Source organism: Marmota monax, unplaced genomic scaffold (assembly GCF_021218885.2).
Source record: "Marmota monax isolate L192 unplaced genomic scaffold, Marmota_monax_Labrador192_F-V1.1 WCK01_AAM20220418_F8-fsc00020, whole genome shotgun sequence".
Taxonomy (NCBI): domain Eukaryota; kingdom Metazoa; phylum Chordata; class Mammalia; order Rodentia; family Sciuridae; genus Marmota; species Marmota monax.
Window position 1 is genome coordinate 8808822 of NW_026692912.1, and position 27277 is coordinate 8836098.

The window sequence follows — 27277 nt, forward strand, 5'->3', positions numbered from 1 at the left end:
GACCCTAAGGAATCTACACCTTTGATCTTGGGGTAGGAAGTTCCTTCTGGGGCTGTGTTTGTCCTTTGTGCACTCTCCAGCAAAGAGATGGATCCAGAGAAGCCCCAGAGTGCCTTGGAAAGGCAGGTTTCAAAGGCACACACCATGCTGGATTGTAAATTGGCACCTCCTGTGGGGTCCGGTAAATCACATTAGTACTCAGGATATGAGTTTTGAACGGATGTACACAGCAGAGCAGTAATTAGATAGAAAGAGCACTTCAGATTCCAAAGACTCAGCTCCTGCTGTGGGCTTATCCCCTCCATAGTCATGGCTAAGACAGCAGCTTTGGGATTCCATCGATATTTTTTCCAAGAATATTTTTGTTGTCTAGAAAAATGGCAACAAGGGGTGGGAGGTGTATAAGAAGATGTGTTTATTGCAGTATTTTGTGTAACAACAAAAACCTGTAAGCAAACTAAATGTCCATACCTAGGAGAATGGACCCCCGATGGTGTATTCAAACGGGAGAACAGAGCATTTAAATGGGTGAGCTAGATCCACATGTAGAGTAGATCTGAAAATTCCAATGTTACATAAAAAATGCAAGTCGCAGACTATTATATAAGCATGATATCATTTATTAACATTCTAAAAATCACACAAAATTGTATTATGTGTTCCTATGGGAAAACAAATATAAAATTACCTAAGGGAAAGACATACACATACACGTCTGGGCAGTGGTCATATAACCTCTGGAGAGGAAATTGAGAAATAGATGGAGGAGTGGGATTTTAACTCTCTATGTATTCTTTTACTTTAAAAAGAAGCAAAAGCAAATATGGCAAAATATTAATAGTTATTAAATAAGCTGATGAGGAATGGAAGAAATATTCTTTTCTGTTCTCTTTTTAATTAAAAATAAATATAAGCATATATAAGTCTTGCAATTCCCAGAGCAATAAACAGGCTTCCTACCCTGAACTCTGGTTAAGTAGATGACCTATAAAATAGTGAGTAGGAAAAAATATACATATATATATATATATATGTATATGCATATTAATATATGTCTACATATACACAGATGCATATGTACATGTGTATGCACGCATACACACATATGTACATGAAAGGTCACAGGAGAACTCCAATAAAGTCTAGTGGGGAATTACAGAGATAGGATACCAGATTCTGGGTTCAAATTCTAGCCAGGACTTGACAAGCATCTGTTTCCCACGGATAGGAATTCCACTGGGCTTAGCTGATGTCTCAGGAGCATACCAGAGAGGACACTTGGCTGACTTCTGGATACTTTTAATTAAAGGGTTTTGTCCCCTGTGCTGGAATAGCCAGTGTATTCCAGGGATCCTGGAAGTCTCATCTGTTTGTGAATCTGACCACCTTCCCTCAGCTCTGCCTCTGTTTAGTGACTATTCATATTAAAACCTTTCTGGGCACTGGGCCATTTTCTGAGCCACCTTTTGTGTGACTGGGGGATTCTGAGGAGGAATTAGGTGGTGCAGTTATGGGAGGCCTGGCTAGATGATGGGAGGCCAGTTGAAAATAAAGTTAGTGAACATGGACAAGGTCATGTGATTTTTTTTTTTCAAGGGCAGGTCTACCTTGAACTTGGTATTGTTCATCAACTCACCATCACCTTCCTCTACATGTTCTGCAAGTATATTGTGTGTGATTGGATTGGGTGTGGGAGAAAGAAAGAGGGAAGGGTCTCTAAGCTCAGGTTGACATTTTGCTGTAGAGGCTTATATTTTAGGTAGCCTGGGACCTCAGTTAGGTAAATGATTTGTTTCACTTGCATAGATGGTGTCATTTGGCTATAAAATTCCCAGGGATGCTTAGTCCTCCAGAGTAACAGAATTTGGTTTTAATCATCATGAGTCCTATATATGTAGACTTTGACTTATTGATATTTATATTTATTTATCTATTTATTTTTATGCCTTTGGCTTTCTGAGCATTGTGTGGCAAATCAGATTAAGAACCACTCATTGCATGAAAGTCAGTTGGTAAAATGTGAAAACAAATTAGGAATGAGAGGGAAGAACATTTGCTTTGTTTATACACAATTAGGTTGAGTGTACCTTTTCAAGAATGCATTCATGAGTGTATACTATGTCAAAATATACTCTACTGTCATGTAGACCTAAAAAAGAACAAATTAAATTAAATTAAAAGAAAGAATGCATGAGTCCGTCCAATGGAAATTCACGAGTCCTAACCCATTAGTGTGCAACTAAAATGCCAGATATCCCCTTATTCTCTAGCTTTGTGTGCCTCTCTCTTTTAACCATGTGCCACTTGGCTCACGGAATTCAATCCCTCTTCCAATGCCTGCTCCTCCCTCAGAATCTACTCTTAGAAAGAGTTGAAGAGAAAGGTAGGCTTTACTGAATGGTTCACAGGGGTGACCTATGAGGAGGTGGACAAGGCACGCTGCTCAGAGAGGGACTTACACTTTCCCCTTGGTCATTTGTTTTTTCCACGTTGCTCTCTATCCATACCACAACTGCTGTGGTTTCCTTCTTCTTTTCGGGGGGAGTGGTACCGGGGATTGAACTCAGGGGCACTCGACCACTGAGCCACATCCCCAGCCCTATTTTGTATTTTATTAGAGACAGGGTCTCACTGAGTTGCTTAGTGCCTTGCTTTTTGCAGAGGCTGACTTTGAACTCGTGCTCCTCCTGCCTCAGCCTCCTGAGCCTTTGGGATTACAAGCATGTGCCACAGTGCCTGGCCTTCTTCTTCTTCTTTTTTTTTTAGACCTTTTCCCTTCTTGAAAAAATGAACGTTTGCTCCACTCTTCTGTGCAGTAGCAGACGGTCTTCTTTTCTCACTCAACTCTATCCTCAGGGGTTACACTTCCAACTCCGATGTTTGTCAAAGTCCTCCAACAAATAAGGCGCTCTTTCAAAGACGATGCGGGAGTGTCAAACTTGATGTAGCTGGAGAACTCTCCCAGCTGCTCAAATCAGGTCAGGAGGCTGCCGGGCTCCTACGTTCTCCCCATTTCCAGCGTCACCATTGTCTATCAACAACTTTGTCGGGACTTAAAAGTCCATCACAGAACTGATTTTCTAAGGGTTATTTGAAGTATAAAACAGCCATATATCATTCAGGAGATGACAGCAGCTGTTTCCTGGCTAAATGACCATATCACCTTGGCCATTGCAGGCTGGTGGGGTGTTTGCTGAACACATGGCATATTCTGCAAGGCAGGTGAACATTGTCCCCACATTCTGACTTGCTGGGATGACATGCAGTCAGATGTTAGTGATACCATCAGTTCATACTGGTAGGTGGGGCCTTCCTTTGGTTGGGACCTTCCAGATCTCTGCCTGGAATTTCAGCTCACAGGTCTGATCTTCTGAGGTGAAGGAAACTTTGGAGAGATTCAAACCAAATCCCCTAATTTTTCAGATCTGGAGTCTGAGTTCCAGGAGGGGAAAGCATAGCTCAAGGTTAAATAGTGAATGAATGGTTGGGTTGGGGCAACCCACTCCCTTCCGAGGCCCAGAGAGTTAGGGCTCTTCCCACCATACCACACTGCTTCCCTGTCTTCTACCTGAAAAATACTTCCCTTTTTTAACCCTGGAGCTGTATCTTCCCAACAGACAGAAGGAGACGTATACTACTTAATACCTTTGCGAGTTCAGTCTTGCTCTAACGTTTTCTTTTTGCCCAAGTGTTGGGACGAACGGATGAAATACTGTATGGTAGAGAGTCGTTTTCTTCTGCAGGCCAAGAGAAATTTCTCAGTCTGAACCACTGTATAAGAAAACGGATAACACATTCTCAAGAGGAAAGGTGTTTGTATCCACATACTGGAACTTATCCACCATGACTGATATGGTGGTGTTGACTGGCAAGTAGTCCAGCAAGAATTGGGAGAGATTCTGGTATATGTTTTTGGTTTGTATTCCAGACTCGCACACTGTTACCAGGGCCTGTTTTTTGACCTCTGTGTTGACGAGGAGCTCCAACTTCAGGTCCATGGAATGATTTGAGCATTGAACCAGAAACTGCAGCTGGCAGATGATGAAATACCAACCTGGGAACTGGATCACCAGATTCCCATCCTGGTATCTGACGCCATGGACAATTCCATCTTTGTTCCAAGACAACTTGGTATTGTTGAGATGCTTGGACACTGGAAAGTATAAAAAAGAGAATTATTAACCACATCGAGGGTACAAATTAGAACACTCTGTCTTTGTTCAAGGTTCCCATTTAAGAGCCATGTTTTCTATCATGTTGCCTGATGACCCAGCCATCTGAATATCTTTCATGTGACTCCTTCAAGGGTCTACTTATTATTCAAGGTACAAGTAGAAAATTACCTCTCTTCCTTTCCAATGCTCAAAGCTAGAGGGCCACAACACTCACAGTAGTGCACTCTACCTACTATGGAATGTTTCCCCCGTCGCCTATTATCATATTATGTTATGAAGTTATGATTATTATCTTTCCCTTTTTAGACTATAAGCTCCTTGGCTGTATTCTGCAGAAGGACTGAATGTCATGTCTATTTATCATGAATGAGCAGTTAGTGTGTGACTACTATTTGTGAGAGATTAAGGAAAGTGTCAGAGAAAGGACATTCTATACTGTGCAGTTAAGAACCAATTCAGGTATCAAGTTGTCCAATAGACTCTCCACTAAGATGTACCCTTTATCTGATTATTTGAATTTTTGAATGTCCCTTCTTTCCAAAGGGCAGCCAAACATAATTGCACAGGCCCCTCGGGTGTACAGTAAGGGGCTCTGCCATCTGGGATTTGTAGAAAAGCAGAGAATTAGCAGACCCTCCAAGCTGACATGTTTATGTCAGAAGCCAAGTCTCTGGGTGCTAACAGATAAAAGCCAGCACTGACTGACAGGGTGCCTTTTAATTGCTTATATACTTTTCCTTTCAATTTCATTGCAATTCAACTGAAAGGTAAGAACTAATCTATGTGCAAAATTGAATTTTTAAAATGAGCAAAATAGCTATTCAGAGAATCCTGGCCATTTCCTCCATATCTCATTCTTTTGCAGTGTAAGTGCCTCTTATTTCATTTATCAGGAGCCTCTTACATGGCAAAGCATTTTGCAATATGCAAATAGGCCCTGTGCCAACATGTTCATTAAGCTGTCAATCTGGGGACAAGACAATTTTGTGGTTCCCTTGTGAATAACTTTATAGAGGAGAGATTAGGAGCCGGGTTCCTTTGCATTAGGAAAAGAACTGTGTACTTGGCTGAAACTGGTAGGTACTTGGATAGAAAGGGGTGATGGTGGGGGAGGTGGGGACAGGGGTCAAAAATGCCTCCAGAGACAAGGTAGGCAACATGAAGGGGCTGAGGAAAGAGGAGACTTGTGGCTCTGGAACTCAATACTCTCTCCTGTTCCCCAAGGCATTCAAATTCAAATGCTGAAAGGTCTTGTGTGCAGGCAATCCAGAACATGCTGCAGGTCACACTGGGCCAGCCGTTGGCCTCTAACTGGGACTTCTGCTTAGAAGTTGCTGAAAGGCCACAGGAAGTGGCCTTCATGTGGCTGGCTGTCCTGGATTTGGCTACTGACCTTGGAGGTAGGCCCATGACTTCTTGAAAGGAGCCCTTTTCAGGATACATAAGAGGTCTTCTGAGCAATTTCCTAAAAACAAGGAGATACACATGAATTGCCTCTGCTGCTCTGGGCACTGAAGTCACTGGATCTTTTCCCCTGACCCTGTGATGGGGACAGTTACTGTTTTGCTTCTAAGTAAAAGGAAAACTTCTTTAGTTCTTGTGCTGTCAAATATCTCAGAAGTTGTACTTTTCTACAATTTATTTTTATTGAGGGTTTCCTCTTTGGCTTTTATAGGAGACTGTAGAAGGAATATGACCTGAATTTCCATAATGTGCCAGAGGCCCTTCTCATCCTTCCTCATACTTTACCTTGTGTGGTCTTTGTATCTAATCCATGAAAGTGGCCTTATTAAGTGCCTCTGACAGTTGAGAGAATCCTGGGGATCAGATCCATTGTCCTAAGTCACTCACCCAGGTAGTGGCTGTCAAAATTTGAATAGTGATACTAATTATTTCCATCTTACCTGCTGCATGCATGTAGGACCCTGCTCTGTGTATTTTCACCAGTGTTATCTAATCTTGTTTTCAGACTAACCCTGCAGAGTTATCCACGATGCCTGAAGATGGTCAATGATAGACTCAAAGTCAAACAAGTGTGAGGAAATGCTGACATTCTCCATGTCTCTCTGACCAAGTTAGGCCATGTTTCCTATTCTGGGCCATTTTGCTAGACGACAAAGACAAAACATCTTTTTACTCAATTTTAAGAAGGAAAAGGATTAAAGATATCTTAGCAGGAGCTTCCTTGATAGGGAAAAACAGCAATTATGGCATTAAAGTATTATGGTGTTTAAGAAATTTATTTTTTAATATTTTAATATGTTTATCAGAGATGATGGATTAACTCTTTCTTATTATAGTAATCATTTTGTATGCAAAGAAGTACCCAAATATTTCCTGCCAATGGCTTCCTGGGCTCTCATGGACTCAACTTATTTGGAACAAATCTCTTCTCTTAGCCTCCGTTTTCCACTTTGTAAAACTGGGAGATCTCTAAATGGACCTTGACATCATTTGATGATGTCATCAGAGATGACCACTCAGTCCATCCATCAGAGCCCAGGAAGCCATTGACTCATCCAATGGGGTGGACACACCCTGGTGTGTTTGCTACCTGAGTGTTCTATTTGGGCTCACAAACTTCTCCATTGCCCCTCTCTGCTCGGGCCTGAGAAAGTCCCTGCTGGCTTCTTCAAAGCTCTGTGGGGCCTTGAAGTGGTCAGAGTGAAGCAAAGAGTTCCCTCTGCTGTCTGAGCCGGCTCACTGCTGGAGGCTCCCCCAGCTGGGGGCCCTTGATTCACAAAGAGCTTCTGGCCCAAAGCCCCTTTGGTGGCAAGGGCTGGTGGGCCAGCTGCAATCTGGGCCACGTGCTTCTCTCATCCCTCAGCCAGAGTGCGAGTCCTCTGCCACAGCCCACACCCACTCTCTTGGGTGTGTAGAATCAGAACCACAGCACGGACAGCTGCTTGTTCTCCTTAGAGGTTGTCACCTTCATGAGACAGTCCCCTGGCCCAGCCTCCTCTTTGGGGCTGAAGAGCAAAAAGGCAGAAGGAACTGCAGGGAGGTACGTCTGCCCAAATCTCTGCTTGGAACCCCTCTCTGACGTCTCCTGTCTGCATGACCAGGCCTGACTCCTCAGCACGGCCTTTGTAGCCCCTCGTGTTCTGACCTCTCCAGGTTTACCCCCCACCTTCGCCCTTCCCTTTTCACTCTCTGTCCTCCTACTTATAATCATCACCATAACAACAGCCGGGATAGTAATATTGATAACAATAACGAATGTGTGTGCAATGATGGCTGTTTTCTAGGTACTCTGCAAAGCACATTATGGAAATTATTTCACTTAATTTTCATGAGAAATTTCCATGAGACAGTTAGCTGATGGCAGGGTGGAGGCTCAAACTCAGGCTGTGCAGACTCGAACGCCTGGGCGGCTCCTGACCTCTCTATTGGAGTTTGGGTGCTAGCTAGTTTTCTATTCCACCTTGGCACCCGCTGTTCCTCTACCTGGAATCCCCACCTCCCTCAGGCCAGGCACCGTGGGAACACAACCTGGCAGTCACGTCCTCCAGGAGACCTTCTCTGCCCCTTGCTCTGTTTGCTTATTTTCCTGTAAACCCTCAGGGCAGAGACTACTATTTATCCATCCCCACTGCCCTGACCAGGAGAAGCCCTGTCAATGTTTGTTGAATGGAATCATCTAGTTCATCTCTTTTATTTCCCTTGTGGAGATCAGTTCAATGAGTAGGATGGATGGAGGAGGGTGTTTTTCCTCCTTTTCCTCCCAGGGCTGGAATAACACAGGCCTCATTCTTCCAAGGGCTGCAGGTCAGAGGAGTCGGGAAGACAAGAATTGTGCCTGAGGTGAAGTCAGCATTATCAAGTCAGACACAGGCTCTGCCACTGGCCAAAGGGCCCCTCTCTCCTTGACACTTGTGACACCTGCCTGCTTGCCCCTCACACATGCAGGTTCTTGGTTGTTGTTGTTTTTCCCCTTTGTTCTTCACATGTTTAGTGGGGTGACCTCAGTTGTGATTCTGAGAAACCCAAGGATGGGGAAAAAAAAGCCCTTATTTTGAAGCATTTGCATTTCCTGAAGTCAAATGGCATGACATAGTTTAGTTTTTCTTAAAGAGTGTTTTAGATGGCATCTAGCTAAAGGAAAAACACAGCTTCTTTCAAGAATGCTAATACCAACCGGGCTCTGTGGTACACACCTGTAATCCCAGTGGTTCAGGAGGCTGTGGCAGGAGGACTGCAAGTTCAAAGCCAGCCTCAGCAATTTAGTGAGGTCCTAAGCAACTTAGTGAGACCCTGACTCAAAGTTAAAAAAAAAATTAGAAATTAGAAAGGGCTGAGGATAGAGCTCAGTGGTTAAGTGCCCCTGGGTTCACTCCCTGGTTCAAAAAAAAAAAAAAAAAAGATATTACCAGAGCAAGCAGGACACCAGAGGGGCTATTGAGGGTGAGGAGCAAGTCCCCAGAGGAGGGTACAATCTCTGTTGACAAGGCTGCCAGCAGGAAGACAGTGCAGCCTGATCTCTGGGGTCTAATCACTAAGGCTCCAAGTGGAAGTTGAGGAGGTGAAATCTTGAGCTAAAGACCAATGCCACTCTCATAGCCATGTGGTTGTGGAAAGACCAACATGAAGGACACCCAAGTTGTGCTCTATATCGCAGAGCTGGATGCTCAGGTATTTGACCAGTCACGGCTGTTTTGGGGGTTGTGAGGTAGATGTCAAGAGGTAGATAACATTCTGTGGATTGTCAGCCATGTAGCTTGTCTCCTCATCACCCTGCGGGTCCATGATAGGTCTTTCTTTTTTGGTATAAAAACAAGAAGGAGTAACTTATCAAAGGATAGGTTTCTTCATGCAGCTGGAACCCGGCAATGTCCCTAGAGTTTTGAGGACTGGGAGCGTGTGCAGCAACACATCTTCTTGTTTCCTGCTGGATGTGATGTCTGGAGGAGGTTTAGTTTGAAAAATCAGAATGTGAGGTCGGGGAAATGAGAACTGTCTACAGGGAGTGGCTGAATCGATGGCCTGGGAGTGAGCCTCTCAGAATTCCTCTTTCTGGGCTCTCGTGTCCCTATCTAGACGGAGAACAGTGTGGACTGGGATCAAGAAGGGACTCTGTAACTCTTTCTAGTAGGCTGTGTGGTCTCGGCTGTCCCCTGCCAGGGCTGCTGTGGGGGTCAGGGGCTGGGCACAGAAAGTGGGCCCCATTTCTGTCTCTCTGTGGGCATATTGCTCAGCCCACGGTAGGAAGCTGTGTTCACACATTCAAATTTTCAGATGCCAGAAGTGATAGAAAACAGAACATTCTAGCTCTGGAGGCAATCTAAATAATGAAGAGTCTGGTTCTGTTAGAATTGGCATGTTTTTTTTAGAAATGGAAGTTCCCTGAGAAGGCACTTGGTCCATTTGCTCTCCAATGTCACACCCCTAACAAGCTGGTCCTAGTTTACCCAGAGTGAGTGACAGAGGCAAGGCCAGAGCCCTGGGCTCCACATTCCTTTTGTGGGAATATTCGGTCTTTCAGATAATCAAAGCACTCTGTGAATTCCTCTGAGGATCAGTGTCTTCATATGCATGAAGTTTACATGTTGGATTTTGTTTCCAAACTCCTGCCTCTTTTAGAGAGATCATGGACTTTCTGTGGCTTTGGAAGGTCGGTGAGAAAGATGTGCCCAGGAATCCCTACTGGCCAGTTGCACAGAGTAGAGAGGGAGAAACAGAGATTGCTCAAGATGGTTGAGAGGATTATGCTCTAGAAGATCAGGATTCTGGCAACCTTGAACTAGGCCCCACTTTGAAATATAGTATGAGGGATAGAGAGGGATACTAGATGTCATATTCACGGAGGTCCTGGTTTTAGGAGTGGGAAGACTGAACCTAGAGAGACTGAGAGTCTGGCCCAAGACCCCACAGTAGGTAAATGGCAGAGCTGGATTCAAAACACAGGGCTCCTGACTCTCTGTCCAGGGCTCTGTCCCTGTCTTTTCATTATTCCATGGAGCAGGGAGAGTGAAATGCAGCCACCACAGACACTGGAACTGAAAACTGTCGAGACAGCTGGAAGTGCTGGGCAAACAAGTTCTAATGAGCCTCCCTGGTCCCATCTTGTGGGAGCATGCCAGCAGATGACTTCAGGCCTGTGTGCTGGACCATGCCCAGTTGCAAGTCAGGGACAATCAGGCTTCCAGAAAGATGGACACTGCTCAGGGAAGCTCTACATGGCAAAAAACAAAACAAAACAAAACAAAAAACCATGCAGCTATTCCACCAGATGGTGCATGGTCTGAGTGCCAAGCCCCTTCCAGCTCCACAGCACTGCTGACATAAAGTCAAGGCAGATACTGTGCATCTCAAAAGAGAGCACCTGGGTTCAGGACCAGGCTTTGAGCTTTGGGCCCATCACTCCCCTTTTTTGAGTCCCTCTTACTACAGCAGTAAAGCGAGGATAGTAACAATCCATGCAAACGTAGGCAGGTTTGGGCAATGCAATGAGATTAGATATTGAGTAACCGTCGGGGCACGTGGCCAGAGTAGCCCTCTGTAAATATAGCTCCATTCTCCTTGTGCTCATTTCCTTGTTGTTACAGTGGCACAGCTTAGCAGTGTCATTTAGCAGAGTGATTTGGCTAATGAAATGCTCGTGAAAGCGAACCTCATGACATTATCTGATGGATTGGAGTTTCTCAATTAATTACGAACCTAAGTGTCTGAGGCCATCGATGCTTTTAGGAAGGTGGGCAGAATCCTCCTTTCATCTGTTGAAAACATTTTAATCCTTTTAAGCAAAGAGATTATCCTAATGACTGCACTTTGGTTTCCATCTTCCTAGGAGACTCTATGAAGAGTCTCAACAGTGACATCTGGAGGAGTCTCCCCTTTCAGTGGAATTTGGGATCCAGGTGAATCTTTAACCTAAGGCTCATTTCAAAGGGCTGCAGCTGGACCATTTCCTTGATGCCACCAGGTCGACTTGTGATGGAGAAATGGGCTGCAGGATGAGCCGATTATTAAACAAAGGACAACCAGATAGGGAATAACCCATTCTGGCACACTTAGAATTAAGCACATAAACAACAGCCCATCGACACAAATCCCCTGAAGATTCTCTGGAGTTCAATCCTCACCTGTTGCAATATATAAGATAAACCTCTCTGACTCTGGATATTTTCTTGGAATTTGTTTATACTAAAAGCATCGGGAGTGTTTAAGAAGCACCTTAGAAGTCTTGAACTTAGAAGGAAGGTGAGTCTGAAATCATATAGTGAAAGCCGCTAACATTTTAAATAACATACAGCCCTCCGCCCAGCTTGTTTGTGATGCGCAAGTACAGCAGCATGTGGGAAGTTAGGCTTGGGGTTGGGTAAACTGGTTCAAATCCCACCTGTGCTACTTACTAGTTGTGTGACTTTGCACAGGCCACCTTTCCTTTTCCTCAAAGTGACAGCAATAATAATCCCTACCTTAAGAGGTGGCAGGAAGGCAAAGTGAGATGGTGCATTGAAAGGAGCCTGGTGTCTCCCACCAACACTGTAGCAAACAGTGGCTGCTCTCACTCCCGGCCCAGGCTGTGCGCGGCTTGGTTTGCAGACACTCAAGTGGACCAGCCAACTTGAGTGACGAATCTCATGCAACCAGCGGGAGGAGTAGGCCTGCCCTCCCTTCACCCCTCAGCTTCCTTCCTTTCCCAGGCATTTGGATGGTGAACCCTGTGACTTCCCCTCAATTCAGAGACTTGTGATTTTTATGTGCTAAGTTCAGATTCAAATTTTCACATCTTTCATGGACTTGCCTCTTTTCTCCTTTTTATTTTCCTCCTCTTCCTCTGTCCCCACCCCCTTGCCTTCTCTGCATCTTGTTTCTTCTTCCTCCTCTCTGTGTTTGGGTGTGGGGATTAGGAGCAGATGACTGCAGAATGCTAGGTGGCCTCCTGGGACCCCACTGCACTGCGTTCTGAGTGGCTCATTTATTTCCTAGTCATTTCTTGGACGGTGATTCCTGATTTCCATTAGCGCTGCCTTAAGGAAAAGACGGCAAGGTCAAGGTGGGCTTTAGTGAGGAGGTTTAAGGAAATGAGAAGCAAATGGGCTCCTTGTGGCCTGTGACGATGGGAAAACCAATTTACCCCCTGAGCAGGAGCACTGCCCCTTGCTGTGAAGGAGGGGAGGGTAGGAGGAGGCTGCTGCTCCCCCACCTCGCCCTGGAGGGGCTGCTGCCACCTGGATCCTGGCCATAGGGCATCAGAGATAGCTGAGTATTGGGGAGAAGGTGGCCTCCCCTGTTCATTCCCCTTATTTCTTTCTGGGTGGTTCATTAGGGAGCCAACCTCTCTTGGTCTCTTTTATTGTCCACATTTTCTGTTTAGCAGGGGGAGAGGGGAGGAGAGTAGCTTGCCGAGCCCTGTAAATGCTGTCAATGTCGGCGTAGTAATGTGGTCAAAGAAGCCCAAGATGTGTCTTTGATTACGGAAGGTGATACTGGAAGCCAAATCCATCCCATGTTTGGTCACCTGGCTCAGTCCCTTCACCTACACTTCAGAAATGGGGAATCCGACTCTCGGAGGAAAATGAGCTACTTCCGACCTTGGGAGTGGAAGGGAGGTATATGGATTCCAGTCTACTTCTCTGTCCTTGGTGCCTGTCTCCAGGGGGAGACAGACATCAGGCCAGGGTAGGGGTGCTCTGAAGGGGTAGTCAGGACCCACATCTGTTCTACCTACGGGTTCAATTTCCTTAGGGCTTTGGGGAACCCCAGGGTATAGAGGCCTTATGGTATTTGCAGGAAAGACAAATCCCTCCCAACTGACAGGCAGTGAGGATGAACTCACCCCAGTCCCCCACTGTACAAACCCACATGTCCCCAGTGGCCCTCTCTGCCCCAGAACTCAACAACAGCGGATATGCTTCAGACACATGAGAAGAAACAGCTGGGAAGCAGGTGTGTGGGGTGTGGCATTTCACCATGCAGTCCTGGCCAAGCACAAGGCTCAGGCGGGATTTGAGGTCTTGCCCCACTGCTTGCTTGCTGTGAAATCTTGGCTAATTCAGTAGCCCTCTCTGTGCTCCTATTTCCTTACACATAAAAGAGGGCTAATCATTATCCCTGGGGTCTGAAGGAGTGAATGAGCACAGATTTTAGTCTGTCATAGATGACCATGGATGTCACTACTTTCTCCGTCAGGGCCTCCGACTGCTGCAGTGGGAGAATACAAGGAGGCTGTCTACAGAATTCCTCTAGTGCAGGTTCCTCTAGAACTCTTTGGGTAGTGAGGTGTTTTGTTATGAAAAGACCCAGAGAACCCTGAGAAGGCCTAAGGGTGAGCCCAAAGCATCAAAACTGTTCTTCAAAATAAAGTCAGTAGAATTTAAATTTCTGTAGACTTTGTGAGAGGAAGGGGGGTGTGCAGAAATAGGGAGAAAGATATAAAAACAGGTGGGAAGGAGTGTGCAGCCCACGTGGCAGGGGACTGGGCCGACAGGAGGGGAGCTAGCTGCTCTTGGAGGATTCCTGGTGACTGGAGAGCTGGGGTCTTACAGAATGGAGGGTCTCACATTCAACTCTGCATGGTGTGCTGCGCTGGGCTGGAATACTCTTCTGCCCTGCCTCACATGGATGTTCTAGACACAAATGTGAGCTGCCGTTGGGACTCTGGGCAAATCAAGGCCAATGTGGCTGTGTTCTGTGATTTGGGCAGATATGCCACATCCCGTGTACAGGTGCGATTCACAATTCGTGGAAGCAGAAAATCAGAACCAGAAGTGGCCAAAGAGAAGCAAAATCCCGGATGTCTCTTTACCCCAGCTTCCTTGCCTCCAGGATGCGTCTGGGATGAGCCATTTATGTGACTGTGTAAGAGAGGAGTGGACCCCGGGCCTGGGATGTAGGCTCAGCCAGGTGGCAGCTGCAGGCATATTTGCAGTCCCATTCTACCCTTGAGGTAGCTTTGTACAGGAGTTATTGTTAACTCCATCTTCTAGATGACAGACTAAGACCTACAGAGGAGAAGAGCATGGGACAAGGTTCTGTTCCCAGGGCTCTTCCTGGCTCCCAGCTCCACCTGAACCTCTGGAATGGTCCCTGAGTCCTAAGCACAGTGGCAGTGGGTGTGAGGTGACAGTTGGCTGGGGCTATGATGGCCAGGGATGGGAGGCTTGTGTTAGGACTCATTACCAAAGCAGCTGTGGTTCTCTGTGGTTTCTGGGAAGCTAAGCGTATCCCGTGTGAGGTTACTTTGGCGTGTGTACAGCCCTGCAGCCCAGGCTCTGGCCACTTCTGGTTTCCTGCTTATGGTGAAAGATTTCCAACACCCACTATAGCAAAGGGCAAGCTTACACCCTCACCCTCTCTAGCGGCAAGCCTCATGTGTCCCTGGAGCTTCCTCCCAGAAATTTCTGGAACATAATTCTCCTCTGCTTGGCATGTCTTGAAATGTTATTTTGTTTTGCTTTGCTTTATTTGTTTTCCAAAACATGCAATTTGCTGCTTGTGCTGGTTTCAGAGCTTCTTGGGGGAAGGGCCTTGGCTTCAGATTCTCTGTAGGTAGTTGTTAGACATTTTTTTTTTTAATCTTTACATGTTGGATGAGAGAATCACAATCTCAGAAAGTGTCCAAGCTGAAAGGACTCATTCAGTTCATTTAGAACACTGTGTTTAACTACAGACGAGGCTTAGAGAGTAGGAGAAACCTGCCCAGAGAACCCACACTGCTGGGGTGGAGGCCAGGTTTGGAGCCCGTGACTTGCTCCATGGTGATAATTCTTTCCACCCAACTCTCCTGCAGAGTTTGTAGTTTGCCAAGCTAAGGGAAGTGTGAACTTGTAAGCATTGTAAGCAGAGAGAGTCAGAGACCACACTCAGCAGATCCCTGGCATCTCAAGGGACATGGGGACAAGCCCTGGATTCTCTCATTCTTGCTCTGCTACTAACTCCTTGAATGGTCTTCACACTGCCCCAACTCCTTGGGCCTCAGTTCTTTACAGGTACATGGAATATTTATGGGTGTATTAATCCCCATGTTGCTTACCCTCAGGGTTGGGACAGAAGCCAATGCAAAGGAGGTACAGAAGGTGTTACAGCCCCAGTGGGGATTATTATTAGATATTTAAAAATCTAGCGTCAGAAATATGAAATTGTAAACTGAGGTTGGTTTTGGACCAGTGCCTATTCTGATATTACCAATCATGGCCCAAGTAAAGAGTCTGGTCGACATTTCCCAAAGTTTTGGATTTTTATGAACCAAAGAAATTTCGTCCAAAAATGAAAATCCAGAGACCAGTGTGAAGCAGGAAGCTTTTAAAAAATTTTGCCTATTATGATCATTAAAGCAAAACAAATGATTGACAGAAAACAAACCAAGTTAACTTGCACCTGTATGAACTTGTATTTGTAAATGAAAGGATTTTGAACATCAAAAAAACGTGAAAAGGACTCATTCTCAGAGGAAATGTGCCCTTCATTAAATGTCACTGGCCATGCAAGAAGGGGCTAATGGTCCTTCTTTTTCCCATTCTCCTGGGGACTAAGGCAAACTCGTGGGGCCAGAACCACTGGTCAGGGTTCCTGGTTTGGAAGGCTGTGATTGGAGCGTCCACATGTAAGGGAACTGAGTGGTGGAATGGCTGAGGCCTATTGCTAATCAAAACTGCCCTTGCCCTTGAGACCATGTCCATCTTAAAGATCTCTACTTCCTCTCAAAAATTGGAAAGCCAGTTTTGCTTGGAAAATCTGGGTGGAGGTGGAGGTGGTGGTGGAACCGGGGCAGGGTGTAGGGATTACACATGCTTAGGGTATTTCTTTCTTTGCAAATCTCCACAGGAACACGGGCTACAATTTAATGGAGGCTTCTCACTCCAAATCCTGCACTGTTTCCACTACAGGGGTGAGCAAACTCAGCTCCGTGGGCCAAATCCATCTCATCACCTCATTATGTAAACATGTTTTAGGGAGTGCCAGGCCATTTGCCTGTCAGTCTGACTGCTTCATTACTGGAACCACAGAGCTAAGTGCAGAGATGGTGAGGCTCGTAAAACTAAAATACTTACTAGGTGCATCTTTATAAAAAAAAAAAAAAAAAGCTTTCTTACCTCTGCCTTTGCCTTGCTCCTTTTTACATTGATTTACAGGTATTATGGGAATTGGAACGTCATGCTAAGTGATTGTGGCCAAGACCGAGACACTGTTCACAATGCTGTAATTTCTCATATGCCTGCAGATCCAGAATGCTGGTCTGCTGGGATCCTTTGCCCCTACTTTCTAAATCTCTAGGTGAAAGACAAGTTCAAGGGTATCCTGAAGGAAATTCCAAGTGTGATACTGTGGCATGAGGAGCTGTTTCAGGTCATCTGTGTCCTCCGGTCCCAGGTCCCTATCCTGGTGTCTATGATGACTTCACCCCTTTCTCTCTTCCTTTTTCTCTGGTTATGTAGCTGTGCTTGCGATCCAGTTCTAAGGTTACAGGATGGACATGTGGGTTAGGGACACTTCACTTCCCCTCTCCAGGGCTTACTTTTCCTCCTCAGAGCAGTGAAATCCTTAGTCAGATGATCTCAAGGCTTTTCATCTTCAGGGTTAACTGAAGTCTACACGTTGCCTCTCTGGGGCTGATAGAGGCAGTAATTCCAGTGATTGGAAATGAAGAGAGAGTGAAGAGAAAGTCTATTTGCACAAATCCTCAACTTCATTATGAATTTTGACCATGACCAGTTATTTAAGGATTATTAGTGCTGGTTGCTGTGCTATGCAATTTACGGACAGGGTCTGATTGGCTTCTCCAGCACCTCAGTGACGTGAGTGCTATTACTTCCATACAAGAGACCAGAAGCTGAGGCTCCCTGGGGGACTGAGATTCACACCCCCATTTGCACAAGGTAGGGTTTCAAGCTGGAGACACAGCAGTGCTTTGTATAACCTATTGGCATCTGTACCGTGGCCTATGTCTGTTGCAGTTTTCACTAGTGGGAATGTGGCGAGCTGGTGGGAGCTTCCATGGATGAGACCCTTGATGGGGCCGCCTGGGGGTGATCGAGGTGCACCAGCTCAACCCTGAGCTGCCCCACCCGCACCCACTCTCTCTCCTGTGGGCACCATCCTAGCCTTTCGGCTGGGTGATGGCATCTTATGGTGTCGTCTGGACGGTTTGCGACAATCTTACTCCTAATGCCAAGCTCTTACCTCCTTTGAGGGGGAAGTTGTCAGGCGGGCTGGGAACGGAGTCCTGGAAGAGAGAAAAGGAAAGCCCAGGATGAGAACGACATTCAATTGAAATCATTTGTTGCCGTCTTTTCCATTTTGGTGGTTGTCAAAGTACCGTGCAAATTAGAACCCCTCCATTTGACTCTTCCATTTTAAAAACTCCATCTGCTGACTTAGTTTACAACAGGCTTCTTACCATTTGCTTAACCACCTGCCTGTCAGAAATGCAAGACAAGGACTGCTATCCACACTTCCCAGGCAAGAAGCGTGGGACAGAACAGGTGACACAGAGTGGCTGGCTCAGGGCCACCCAGTACGATTGCAGGGCTCAGGAACCACGATTAGAGCTCTTGCCTGCCAGTCCAGCGCTTCTCACCCACCCCACGTGTACTAATTTTTTTCCCATGGTTAACATAAGAACAATCAAGAGAATTGTATAAATATGTGGTTATTTCCCATGTTTGATTCATTTGTGAAATTATGCTATAAACAAACCTGGAAGGCACATTTCTTTCTCTCTTGTGGTTGGAAAGTTTGAATTAATTGAGTGTTTATATGCCAAGACACCGTGATTAAACTGGGTCCCTGCCCTCATGGATTTATTACAAGTTTATGTCCTACTATAACATACCAATATTTATAAATATATGAAATAAATACAACTTTGTATTATACATGCATTCAAATGTATATTATTCACTATTTAACAAATATAAACTTATGTAAATGTTTACATAAGTAAGAGGTTTGTAGAAGCAGATTGCTGAAGGAGGTTGGCCCTGGGCTGGGGCTAAAGAGAGACGTAGTTCAGGTGCTCTGAGCTAATAGTCCAGAGAAGTGGACAGGCACCGTTCTCCCCCAGTGAACATCTCAGAGACTTTTCCCTGTACTGCCTCTCTTCTTCCCCTGTCAGCCATGGAGACACCCCTTAGGTTTTTGCAGAAAGGACTGAAGAATCCTGTTCATTTTACACCTGCATGAGTTGAAATCTCCTGCAGTGCATTGAACTGAAATATTAATAAAGACCTACAGAAGGAAAGAGAGAACAACATTGGGGGGAACAACTTCCTAAATTCTACCAAAGCAAGACTTCAGCAGCTGTACAAGTGTCTAGGGTGTTTTATGCCACCATGTCTCAGGAATGCAGTCATTTGCCTTCCGTGGACACCTAGTTCTATGACAAATGGATCTCTTTTTCCCACTCTAGTGGTGCTGAGTCAAGGATGTGTCTAGTAGTCACAGCCTGGGCATCTCACTGATCTGGGGATGGAGAAAGTCAGTCTGAACTTTTGTGACTCAGTTTCTCAGCAGAAAGGAGTTGAACTTGGTCTGGAAGGTTCTTCGGTCTCCACTGAAATATTCTATGCCTTTTTTTTTTTTGCCTTAGTTGAAAGCTCTTAATTGAACTAAGAATGCTTTTTGTTTGTGGTCGCTCAATTACGTATGCAGTGTAGGAAAACCTGACATAACAAAATTCCCCTTGGTGTTGCCTCTGTGACAAAACAACCACCATTTCAAAGTTTGATACACAATTAACTTACTGCCAAGCAGGCCTGTGGGTTAGTATGATATGCAAATGAACGAAGAAAAACATTTACATGTAAATGTGGCGCTAACATGGTTGACTTCATCAGCCACCCAGGGCCTATCCAGGGTCAAGGAGAGAATGTTAGAAGAGCAAAACCAGCAGAGCCATCCCAGCGGGGGAGTGCTAGAGAGTCATCCATTCAACACACACTGGGTGAGCACCTGGCCAGTGGTAGATGCTGTTAGTCATCCAAGGACACGCTATGGATATAATCATTAAAGCAGTCATTTAAGATACACAGATATATAATTAGAAAGACAACTTGGTGGCAAGAGCTATGGAAGAGAAAATCAGAGTGCTTAAAGACACTGCTTCTCAAACTTTAATGTGTGCACACATCACCCTGGGATCTTGTTAAAAGGCAAATTCTAGTTCAGCAGGTTTGGGTAGAGCTCGGGATCCAGTATTTGTGACAAGCTCCTAGGTGATGCCCACACTTCTAGCCCATGAAACACAGTTGGAGCAGCAAGGCTGTAAGAGGTAATGTCAGCAGGAGGGCTGATCAGGAAGGAGGCATCAGGGAAGGGCCTGCTTCTCTGACATCTGAAGGCTTCCTGGATGCCTAACTTCAGACGGGCAAATGTCAAAGGAAAGGGAACTTGGTGTGGCAGGGGGTCCTGTTGCTTAAACCTTCACCCAGGGCCCGGGGAACCCAAGACACAAGTGGGACTCTCTGTTTTGAACAGCACAAGATCTCTACAGCAACCCTGGCTGCCTGTGGGAGACAAGATTAGGGAATCAAAGCCACAGATGAACCTAGACATCTTAGCCCATCCAGCTGATTGGCAGGGGAGGAGGCCAAGGCGCTCAGGAGCCAGAGGCAGGCAGATCCTGCCCTGAAATTCTCCCCTGTACCTTCCACTGCCCCAAGAGAGATGCTGTCCTCAGAAACCAACCACGGGGACGTTCAATGCTCCCAGTTCTCCCCTTGCACAAGCACTCTGCCTCACATTCGAGGTGGAGACGGGGTCTAAAGAGATGGTGAATGTTGATGTTTGTTGAAGCTGTTTCTGCCCAAGGCACCACGCTGAGTGCTGTCCATGCCCTCCTCGTTGGCAAGGTGTCCCTTGTCTTGGAGTGTTCTCCCAAATCTTTCCTAGGGATTTCCTGGCTGAGGAAATGCCATCTTGTTCAGACCAGTGACACGGTTTTGAGTAAGACAGGTCTGACCCAGATATAACCAAATGAACCCTTGCCGGTTGTCATTTTCAGCTCCATTGAACAGCTCGGGAAACTCCATCTCCATGGTTACCAACCTGCTACGCTGCCTTGAGCAGACTTCCTCTTTTTATTTTTTATTTTTTTTCAGCCTCTGTGGAAGTCTCATGGGTGTCCCAGCAAAACTTAAGATCTCTGTGTGTATGGAGGAAAGAATGGTCATGTTGAGCCTGTTAGTCCCCAGGCGAAATGACCCCCTTCCCAGCCATTGTCTCTGCTAGAGTGCCTTGTAATCCTTCCCTCCAGTGGATTGGAGTGAGATGTTGTACATCAAGTGTTAACAACTGCTGAAAAGTGGTGGCTATTTTGGGGACGGCCTTTTGAGGTGCTTAATTTTTCTAAATACTTAGAAGGCCCATTTCTTTTCACAGAGCAATGATGTACGGGTGCAATCAGCTCCTAATTTTGCTTTTGACGCAAAATATCCTCTGTGACTGAAAATGACCAAAGACAACTAATGTTTGGAATATGATAAGGGGGATTCCATATCCCCTTCCTTCTGGCCTCACACTGCCTCCTAAGATGGGCTCTGGCTCATGGTCCACGAGGATCACTATCATTTTCAAGCTGACATGAATAAGCACTTAAGGGGGCTACTCCTAAGAAAGAACGCATTATCTTGTTTGCCCTTGACCTTGACCCCAAGAGTTAGGAGTTGACCATAACTTACAGAAGTGACTTTATGAAAACAAAAGGTCCAACAGGTGATAAATAGCAGAGGATGGACCCAAAATCAGATATGTTATTTTGAGGGTACTGCTCTGCTTCATAGGGCAGGATACAGCTTCCAAGATCCAAAGGGAAAGTGAATGGAATCATATCAAATCCCCAGGGACAGGGGTATTTTTCTTGAGAGTCCCTGGTTTTCCATGGTCTGTGAAAGTGGGGATTGGGCCAGAATGTGCTAAAAGTGCATCTCCCACTTGCAAGGAATTACCATCATCTGGGGATTCTGGTTCAGTAGATCTAGATGGGGCCTTAGTTTTTGAAGTTCCAGTGAGTTTCCAGGTAATGACAATGTTGGAGGGGCACGGACCACACCTGGAGTAGCAAGGGCTCGAAGATCTTACTCCATGGGCAGCGAGAACACTTGTGGTCTTGAGAGAGGACCTTAGGAGACGGAGCTGGATTGGGGTTCAGATATGGGTCTAGGAAATCTTTCTTGTCTGAGGATGGAGCTGCCAGGCTGGCCTCTTGGTATCTTCTATCAGTACTTTTAATTTTGTTAAGGTTATTTTATTATTTGTTTTTTGCCATCTACTCTGTCTCTTGCTGCTTCCCTGTTGAGTCTGGACTGACCCTGGTTCTGGCCCCGTCAATCCTCTCTTCATACCCAGTTTTGCCTGCCTTTGGGCTGTGCCTCTGTTCACTGGTCCCATCTAGAATACCCTGCCCACTACGCCTGCCAGCATCCTGCCCATGGAGAGCTCCACTTTACAGAAGAAGGTAGAAGGAAGGAGAATTGGGCATCCTTCTGCACCCTCAGCCCATGAAGAGACTCAGACAAGTGACATCAAGAAATGACACAATTGCCAAGTGAAGAACGTTTGTGTCTTCAAAGCATTACTCCATAGATTACTTATTAATAAAGAAGAAAAAAATGTTTTACAAATGAGATGACTGGTGGCTACCACCTTCATCACCAAAAATGGGGCATCCAGATGTGGGACATCCCGACCTAGGCTTCTAGCCGCGGTACAGTAAAAAGTACGCAACATTACCGAAGTACTAGTCTTGCCGAAATATTTCATATTCCAGACAAATCCTGAACATCTACTGTTCTATAACAAAATTCACCTGGGCCCTTCAAAAAAATCAGTGTCATGAAAAACAAACAAGAAAGGGCATGATGATTGTGTACAGCATCATCTGGGGAACATTTTAAATTCAGATTTTGATTCAGTAGTTCTGGGTGGGGCCTGAGAGTCTATGTTTTCAACAAACTCCCAGGACCACTCATTAAACAGCAACCTTCTAGCTGACAACACAATGTGACCCCAGGATGAATGCCAGGTCCCCAAATAAAATTGAACAAAAGAGCTACAGACGAGGTTTTTGGACAAGAGGGGAAATGTAAACATGAGCTGTATCCATGAGTTGCCATGAGCTCTCCGACAGTGGTCATGACACTGGTAAGTGGCAGATGGGTACTGGAGCTCGGGCTGGGGAGAGGTCACACTGTCTGTAACTTACTTTCATATATTTAAATAGCACAAATGTGACAAAGCACTGACACTTGGCCAATCTGCATGAGAGGTTTCAAAATAGGACTTGGGGCATAAGACACGATCTAATTCTCAGAGGCTTGGCTTCTTGTTCAGTTCTCCTACAAACACCTCCCAAATCCTAAATAGAAATTATCTCCCTCTCCACTGGTTGGTCTGGAACTCAAATTCCTGGGCTTCGTTTCCTCGGTTTAGCAGAAAGTTCCCAGAAGTCAGGGTGCTGCTGTGTCCAGAGGGCTCCTTCCCTCCAGCCCGGCTTCTGGGTTGCTCCTTACAACCATTTCAGAGGATGTTGTGTTTTTATTCTTAAGTGGAATAGGATATCAGATGAAAGTTATTAGGTAAAGGGAAGCATCCCGGTGTCGGGAATGTTTAGCTCACCTCTGCATTGCTCCTGAGTTTAAAAACAACTCCCCAAACCACACCCTGGCTGCTGGCATTCGCTACCCTTGAACAGGTGCTCTGCCTCCCTCTTGGTGGATGGTGGGGGGAACTGTGAGTTTACATTTTTCTTTCAAAAAAAATGTATATATATTTGCTTATAAAGGGAAAGGAGGCCGCTGCTTTCTCTTTCTAGAAATTGTCTACAGTACTTAAAAATCCAACCGTCATAAGCCCTTGCTCTACCATTTGGAATGTGGCCATTTACATTTTCTCCTGGGGCTGGACTAGTCCTGTCTCCTGGTTTAGGGAGCAGAGGCACCCCTCAGGTCCAGGGTCTCAAGGCACTCCGAAATGTTCGTACCTCCCTCGGCTGTAATCTAGGAAACTATCTCATGGGATTCCATTGGCTCTTGAGGAGAGAAGAGAAATTTGATGCTTTTTTCTTTTGCTTTTCTGTACAAATCGTGTGAACATCTCATCTAGACTTTCCAGTCTTTTCCAGCTTCCCTGTCTGCGTGTACACTTGGGCTTCCTCAGTAATCAATCAATTTTCTTACTATTTATTTTTTAGTTGTAGTTGAACACAATACCTTTATTTTATTTATTATGATGTGGTGCTGAGTATTGAACCCAGGGCCTCACACATGCTAGGCGAGTGCTCTACCACTGAGCCCCAGTCCCAGCCCATCAATCAATTTTCTTTCTTTCCATATTGATGTCAGGAGGTGCCTCTTGGGTGGTAGACTTCTATTTCCTCGGGAGCCTACGGGGACAATTTCTGTGGAGGCCGATGGAAAACATTTATTGAAGTGAAAATACATGTTCTATTCCCACCTCAAGGGATTCATTTAACAGATGTAGGTGTGCACAGAGGGCAAAAATATTCTAGAGGAAAAAAGACAAGTGTCTCTCAAGAGATGCAGATAAAATAAATTATGAGGTATTGGTACAAGACAATACTGCGTGACTCTTTGAGCAGATTGAAATGGACTTCTGCATATTGATGTGGAAGGTTCCCTAAGATATATTGCCAAGTGTATAAGGTGGGCTACAGCATCAACGGTTTATTATAATAACATGTGTAGATGCTCAGATGTTTGGAAGAACACATAAGAATCTGTTCATGGTGGTTATCTAGCAAAAAAGGGGTGGGTGGTTGGTTTGGGAGGGTGTCAGAGACTTTTATACTTTTTTTTCTTTCTTTTCCCTTATTTTTTGGTTACTTTTCTTAAATGAGGTAAATGCAATATTTTGTAATAAATGTACTGGTGTATGTAAAGAAAAGTGCAAATCACAGACATTTTAAAGACTTCACTAGAAAGAAAGTTTGATAAACAATGCAAAAGCCGGATTTTGTTGGTTTTGTTCAAGGCTATATATTCAGTTCTTAGAAAAATGTCCCATACAGAATAGATGCTCAATAAATATTGGTGATTGAAACTAAATTCCTCCTTTGTCTCTCCCATGGAGCTTGACCTTAAACTTATGAGCTCTTTCAAGCCACACCACGTCCCCCTGCCCTGTAACAACTTCTCTCCTCCAGTCCTTTGCTCACCCACTGCCGCTGGCCGGGAGCAGCTTGTCCTCAGATCTCTTTTCTCCACCCATTTGAAATTGTTCATTTCTCAAGTGGATCTGGAACTCCCATGTCCAGCGAGGTTTCCTTAAACCCGCTGGGGAAACGCCCTCTCTCCTTACCTGGGGTCTTATGGTAACCTGTGTCCTGCTTTGTTACATGTTATGACTTAGCTGTTCTGAATATGGTCCATATATGTGCCCTTTGACCTAGAATTGTGATTTCTTATGGCAATAAAGCCATCCTCATGCTTTTATTCCCGTGTCCCCAGCCTACTTAGAAAGTGCTATGTGGCCACCAGCTTCTTCCTCTGTTAGGAACAGGACTGGGGATCTGAGCTCCCCAGGTTTCTCCTTTGACTTCTTCCCCAGAGGTCCTGTTGAGCCTCTCACTCATCTAAGTTCCACCGGATTCTAAAGTCAGTCCTCATTCCCTCTTGCTATGGATGCCTCCCTGGTCACTCAGGTTCGTAGGAGTCAAGCTTTCCTAGTTCTCCTCACAGATAATGTCTGAGAGGTTTATTGGAAATGACGTGTGTAAGGCATCCAACACTCAATATTACAGCTACTGTATTATAGTCCTTGATTCAGAAGCCAGTAACTGAGGTTTCATAGTTAGGAAATCACAGCGTAGAATCAGATTCCAAAGCGCACCTTCTCATACCTGAACAGGAAGGGTAAGCCAAAGAAATAGGTGTGCCAGAAAAAGAAGTCCCCAAGAGAAGAGGGTGACAGAAGCTTTTCAGTACTTTGGCTGTCCACTTCTCATGCAGCACAAGCCATGGACTCTACTGCTCTCTCAGGTGGCTCTGCTCAAGCCCTGTCCCCTCTAAGTTCCCCATATTTTGGATTTTTTTTTTTTAAATAGGCAGAACGATCCATTGCATAGAAGGAATGGATCCATCCATTTCATAGAAGGAACCAATATGGCTCCAAGTTGGCTTTGTATGAAGAATATTCTGGAGCTTTCTGGCTTCACATATCACCACTGCCACCTGCATCCCACCATCTCCACCTCCCATACCCCAGCAGCTCTACCAGCATCTTTACCTAAGGAACTTCTTCCGGCCCACTTCAATTTCTTTTCCCTGGCCATTACTATAAAACAACTCATGTCTGGTTTATTCCAAATTATAATGGCAGAAAACGGTAGAGTCAATGCCAAGGATGTTTTTAAGAGTGTTTCTCTTAGTTGGTGCCAACAAACCCCTTAAATGATGAGTTTTACAAACTCCACCATCCAAATCAAACAGAGTGATCCCCTTCTTCCCACTTTTATGGAGATCTGAGCTTCAAAGCTTCACTTAAATCTCCAAGCTTGGTAACACTTGAGAACTAACAAGTGGCAAAGCCTTTTGAAGCCCAGTTCCTTTTAGCAACTGATAAGTTACAGGGCATCTGGCCTGAGACGGCTGAAGGAAAACCAGAACAAATTCTGGAGGATTGCATTACAGCGGGAGTTGTGGAGTCATAGACATGGTTTCACTTTGGCAGGATGTCATGTGTGTGGGTACAGTTCTTACACTACCTAAGTACACAAAATCTTAAAAATTGGTGAGCCACATCCTCCATCAGTGTGGTATTTTCTGTACGCTACGTACTAATGGATGCTCAGTTGATATCAAATTTCTAAAGTTTAAAGGAGCTTTCTCCTTTATCCCTTCCACTTTCAAGAACAGATCTTTCACCACTTACTGCAAACAAAGTAAATCTCCCGAGGCACTTGGACCCTGCACAGCATGTGCTGGGGCATCTCAGGGGAACAGGTATTAAAAACATTTCTCCAGGTTCTCTGCTGTTTCTTATCACACCCTCAGCTCCTCAAAGCAGCGGCTTACAAGGAAGCTTTCGATTTGTTCTGTGGTTTTAACGCTGAAATGCCCAACACGCTCAGCAACTCAGCTCTCTGGCTTGTCTGCCTTCCTTCTAGAACTTGGCCTCTACATTTAGCTCCTTGTTAACAAACAAATAAAAACAACAACAACAAAATCACCTGGGCAATGGATGAGGTCTCAGAAACCTCAGGAACATTTCAGCTGAAAAGATTGAACCTTGGAATCACCTAGTACCAAGCCAGGCGAATGTTCTAGACCAGGGTTCCCGACTGCCTGCTGCTTCCTTCCTTCCTCGATCCCATGGATCTCTGGCTCAGCAGGATTTAAATGCTAATTTCTCAAGGCCAATAGCTCTTTCCACTCTTTTGGCTCATGTGGGTCTGGAAAGTTTTGAGATGATGGTCCAATAAAGTTTCTCTCAAAAATCCAAATTATTTCAGGGAGCTAAGTTCCTGTTTCTTTTCTCCCGTTTTGTTGCCCGACACAACCCATAGCTACTTTGATTTATTTTTCTTTCAAACTTTTTGTTCAGTTTGCTCCCAGAGTTCTTTTTTTTTCTGGGTGAGGGGGAAGCTGAGCTTCAATCAAGAAGGTAAAGCAAGGAAGACCGTCCACTCACCGTCCTCTGAACCACCAGCACCATGATGGTGGCCACAGTGAAGATGAGACACAGAGCCAGCGTGGCGGTGGTGAAGCAGAAGTAGTTGCGGGTCGTGGTTCCCAAGTGTCTGGCCACGGGTTCTGGCGGCACGTGCATGGCTGGGTCTGCGCCAGGGGCTCCGGGGCTGCGTGCTTGCTGCAGCCCTGGGTCCATTCTTTATATAGGCTGCCCCGCATCACACCTTATCTCTCCTCATCTGATCCGGTTCAGGGCCCATCTCTGTTCCAAGAAGGATTCTCCCCCTGCATCCTGGATCATGTGACTTGGAAAAAAACCTTCACCGGCTTCCTGGCGGAGAAACTCTTCTCTGGGGGCGTGAGGCGAAAGGCGGCAGCTAGGGTGGGGGAGAGGTTCATTTTTCATCGCCCAGATTAATTTGAGTGCAGAGAAAACTGTCGCTGCAGAGAAGGTGGCTGATGTCAGAGGGTGCGTAGGAAAATGACGGTTCCCCTAGTGTGTGTGTGTGTGTG

General features: G+C 45.5%; 1 protein-coding gene across 1 annotated transcript; it reads right to left on the reverse strand.

Annotated features, from left to right (window-relative positions):
• Positions 1-391: 391 nt before the first annotated feature.
• On the reverse strand, positions 392-27277 carry Tnfsf8 (TNF superfamily member 8). The gene is made up of 4 exons (XM_046451938.2): positions 26766-27277; positions 17301-17343; positions 5569-5640; positions 392-4153 (listed from the first exon to the last, which is right to left on the reverse strand). Exons 1-4 carry the CDS (start codon positions 26958-26960, stop codon positions 3759-3761), a joined length of 705 nt encoding a protein of 234 aa, XP_046307894.1. The 5' UTR covers positions 26961-27277; the 3' UTR covers positions 392-3758.

Excerpts from the sequence above, each read along its gene's own strand:
- Tnfsf8 (XM_046451938.2), bottom strand. The coding sequence starts at position 26,960 with ATGGACCCAGGGCTGCAGCAAGCACGCAGCCCCGGAGCCCCTGGCGCA. Across the intron at positions 17,344-26,765 it reads TGCTGGTGGTTCAGAGGACG|GACTCCGTTCCCAGCCCGCC; the intron begins GTGAGTGGACGG and ends TCTCTCTTCCAG. Across the intron at positions 4,154-5,568 it reads GTCATGGGCCTACCTCCAAG|TGTCCAAGCATCTCAACAAT; the intron begins GTCAGTAGCCAA and ends TATACTTTCCAG.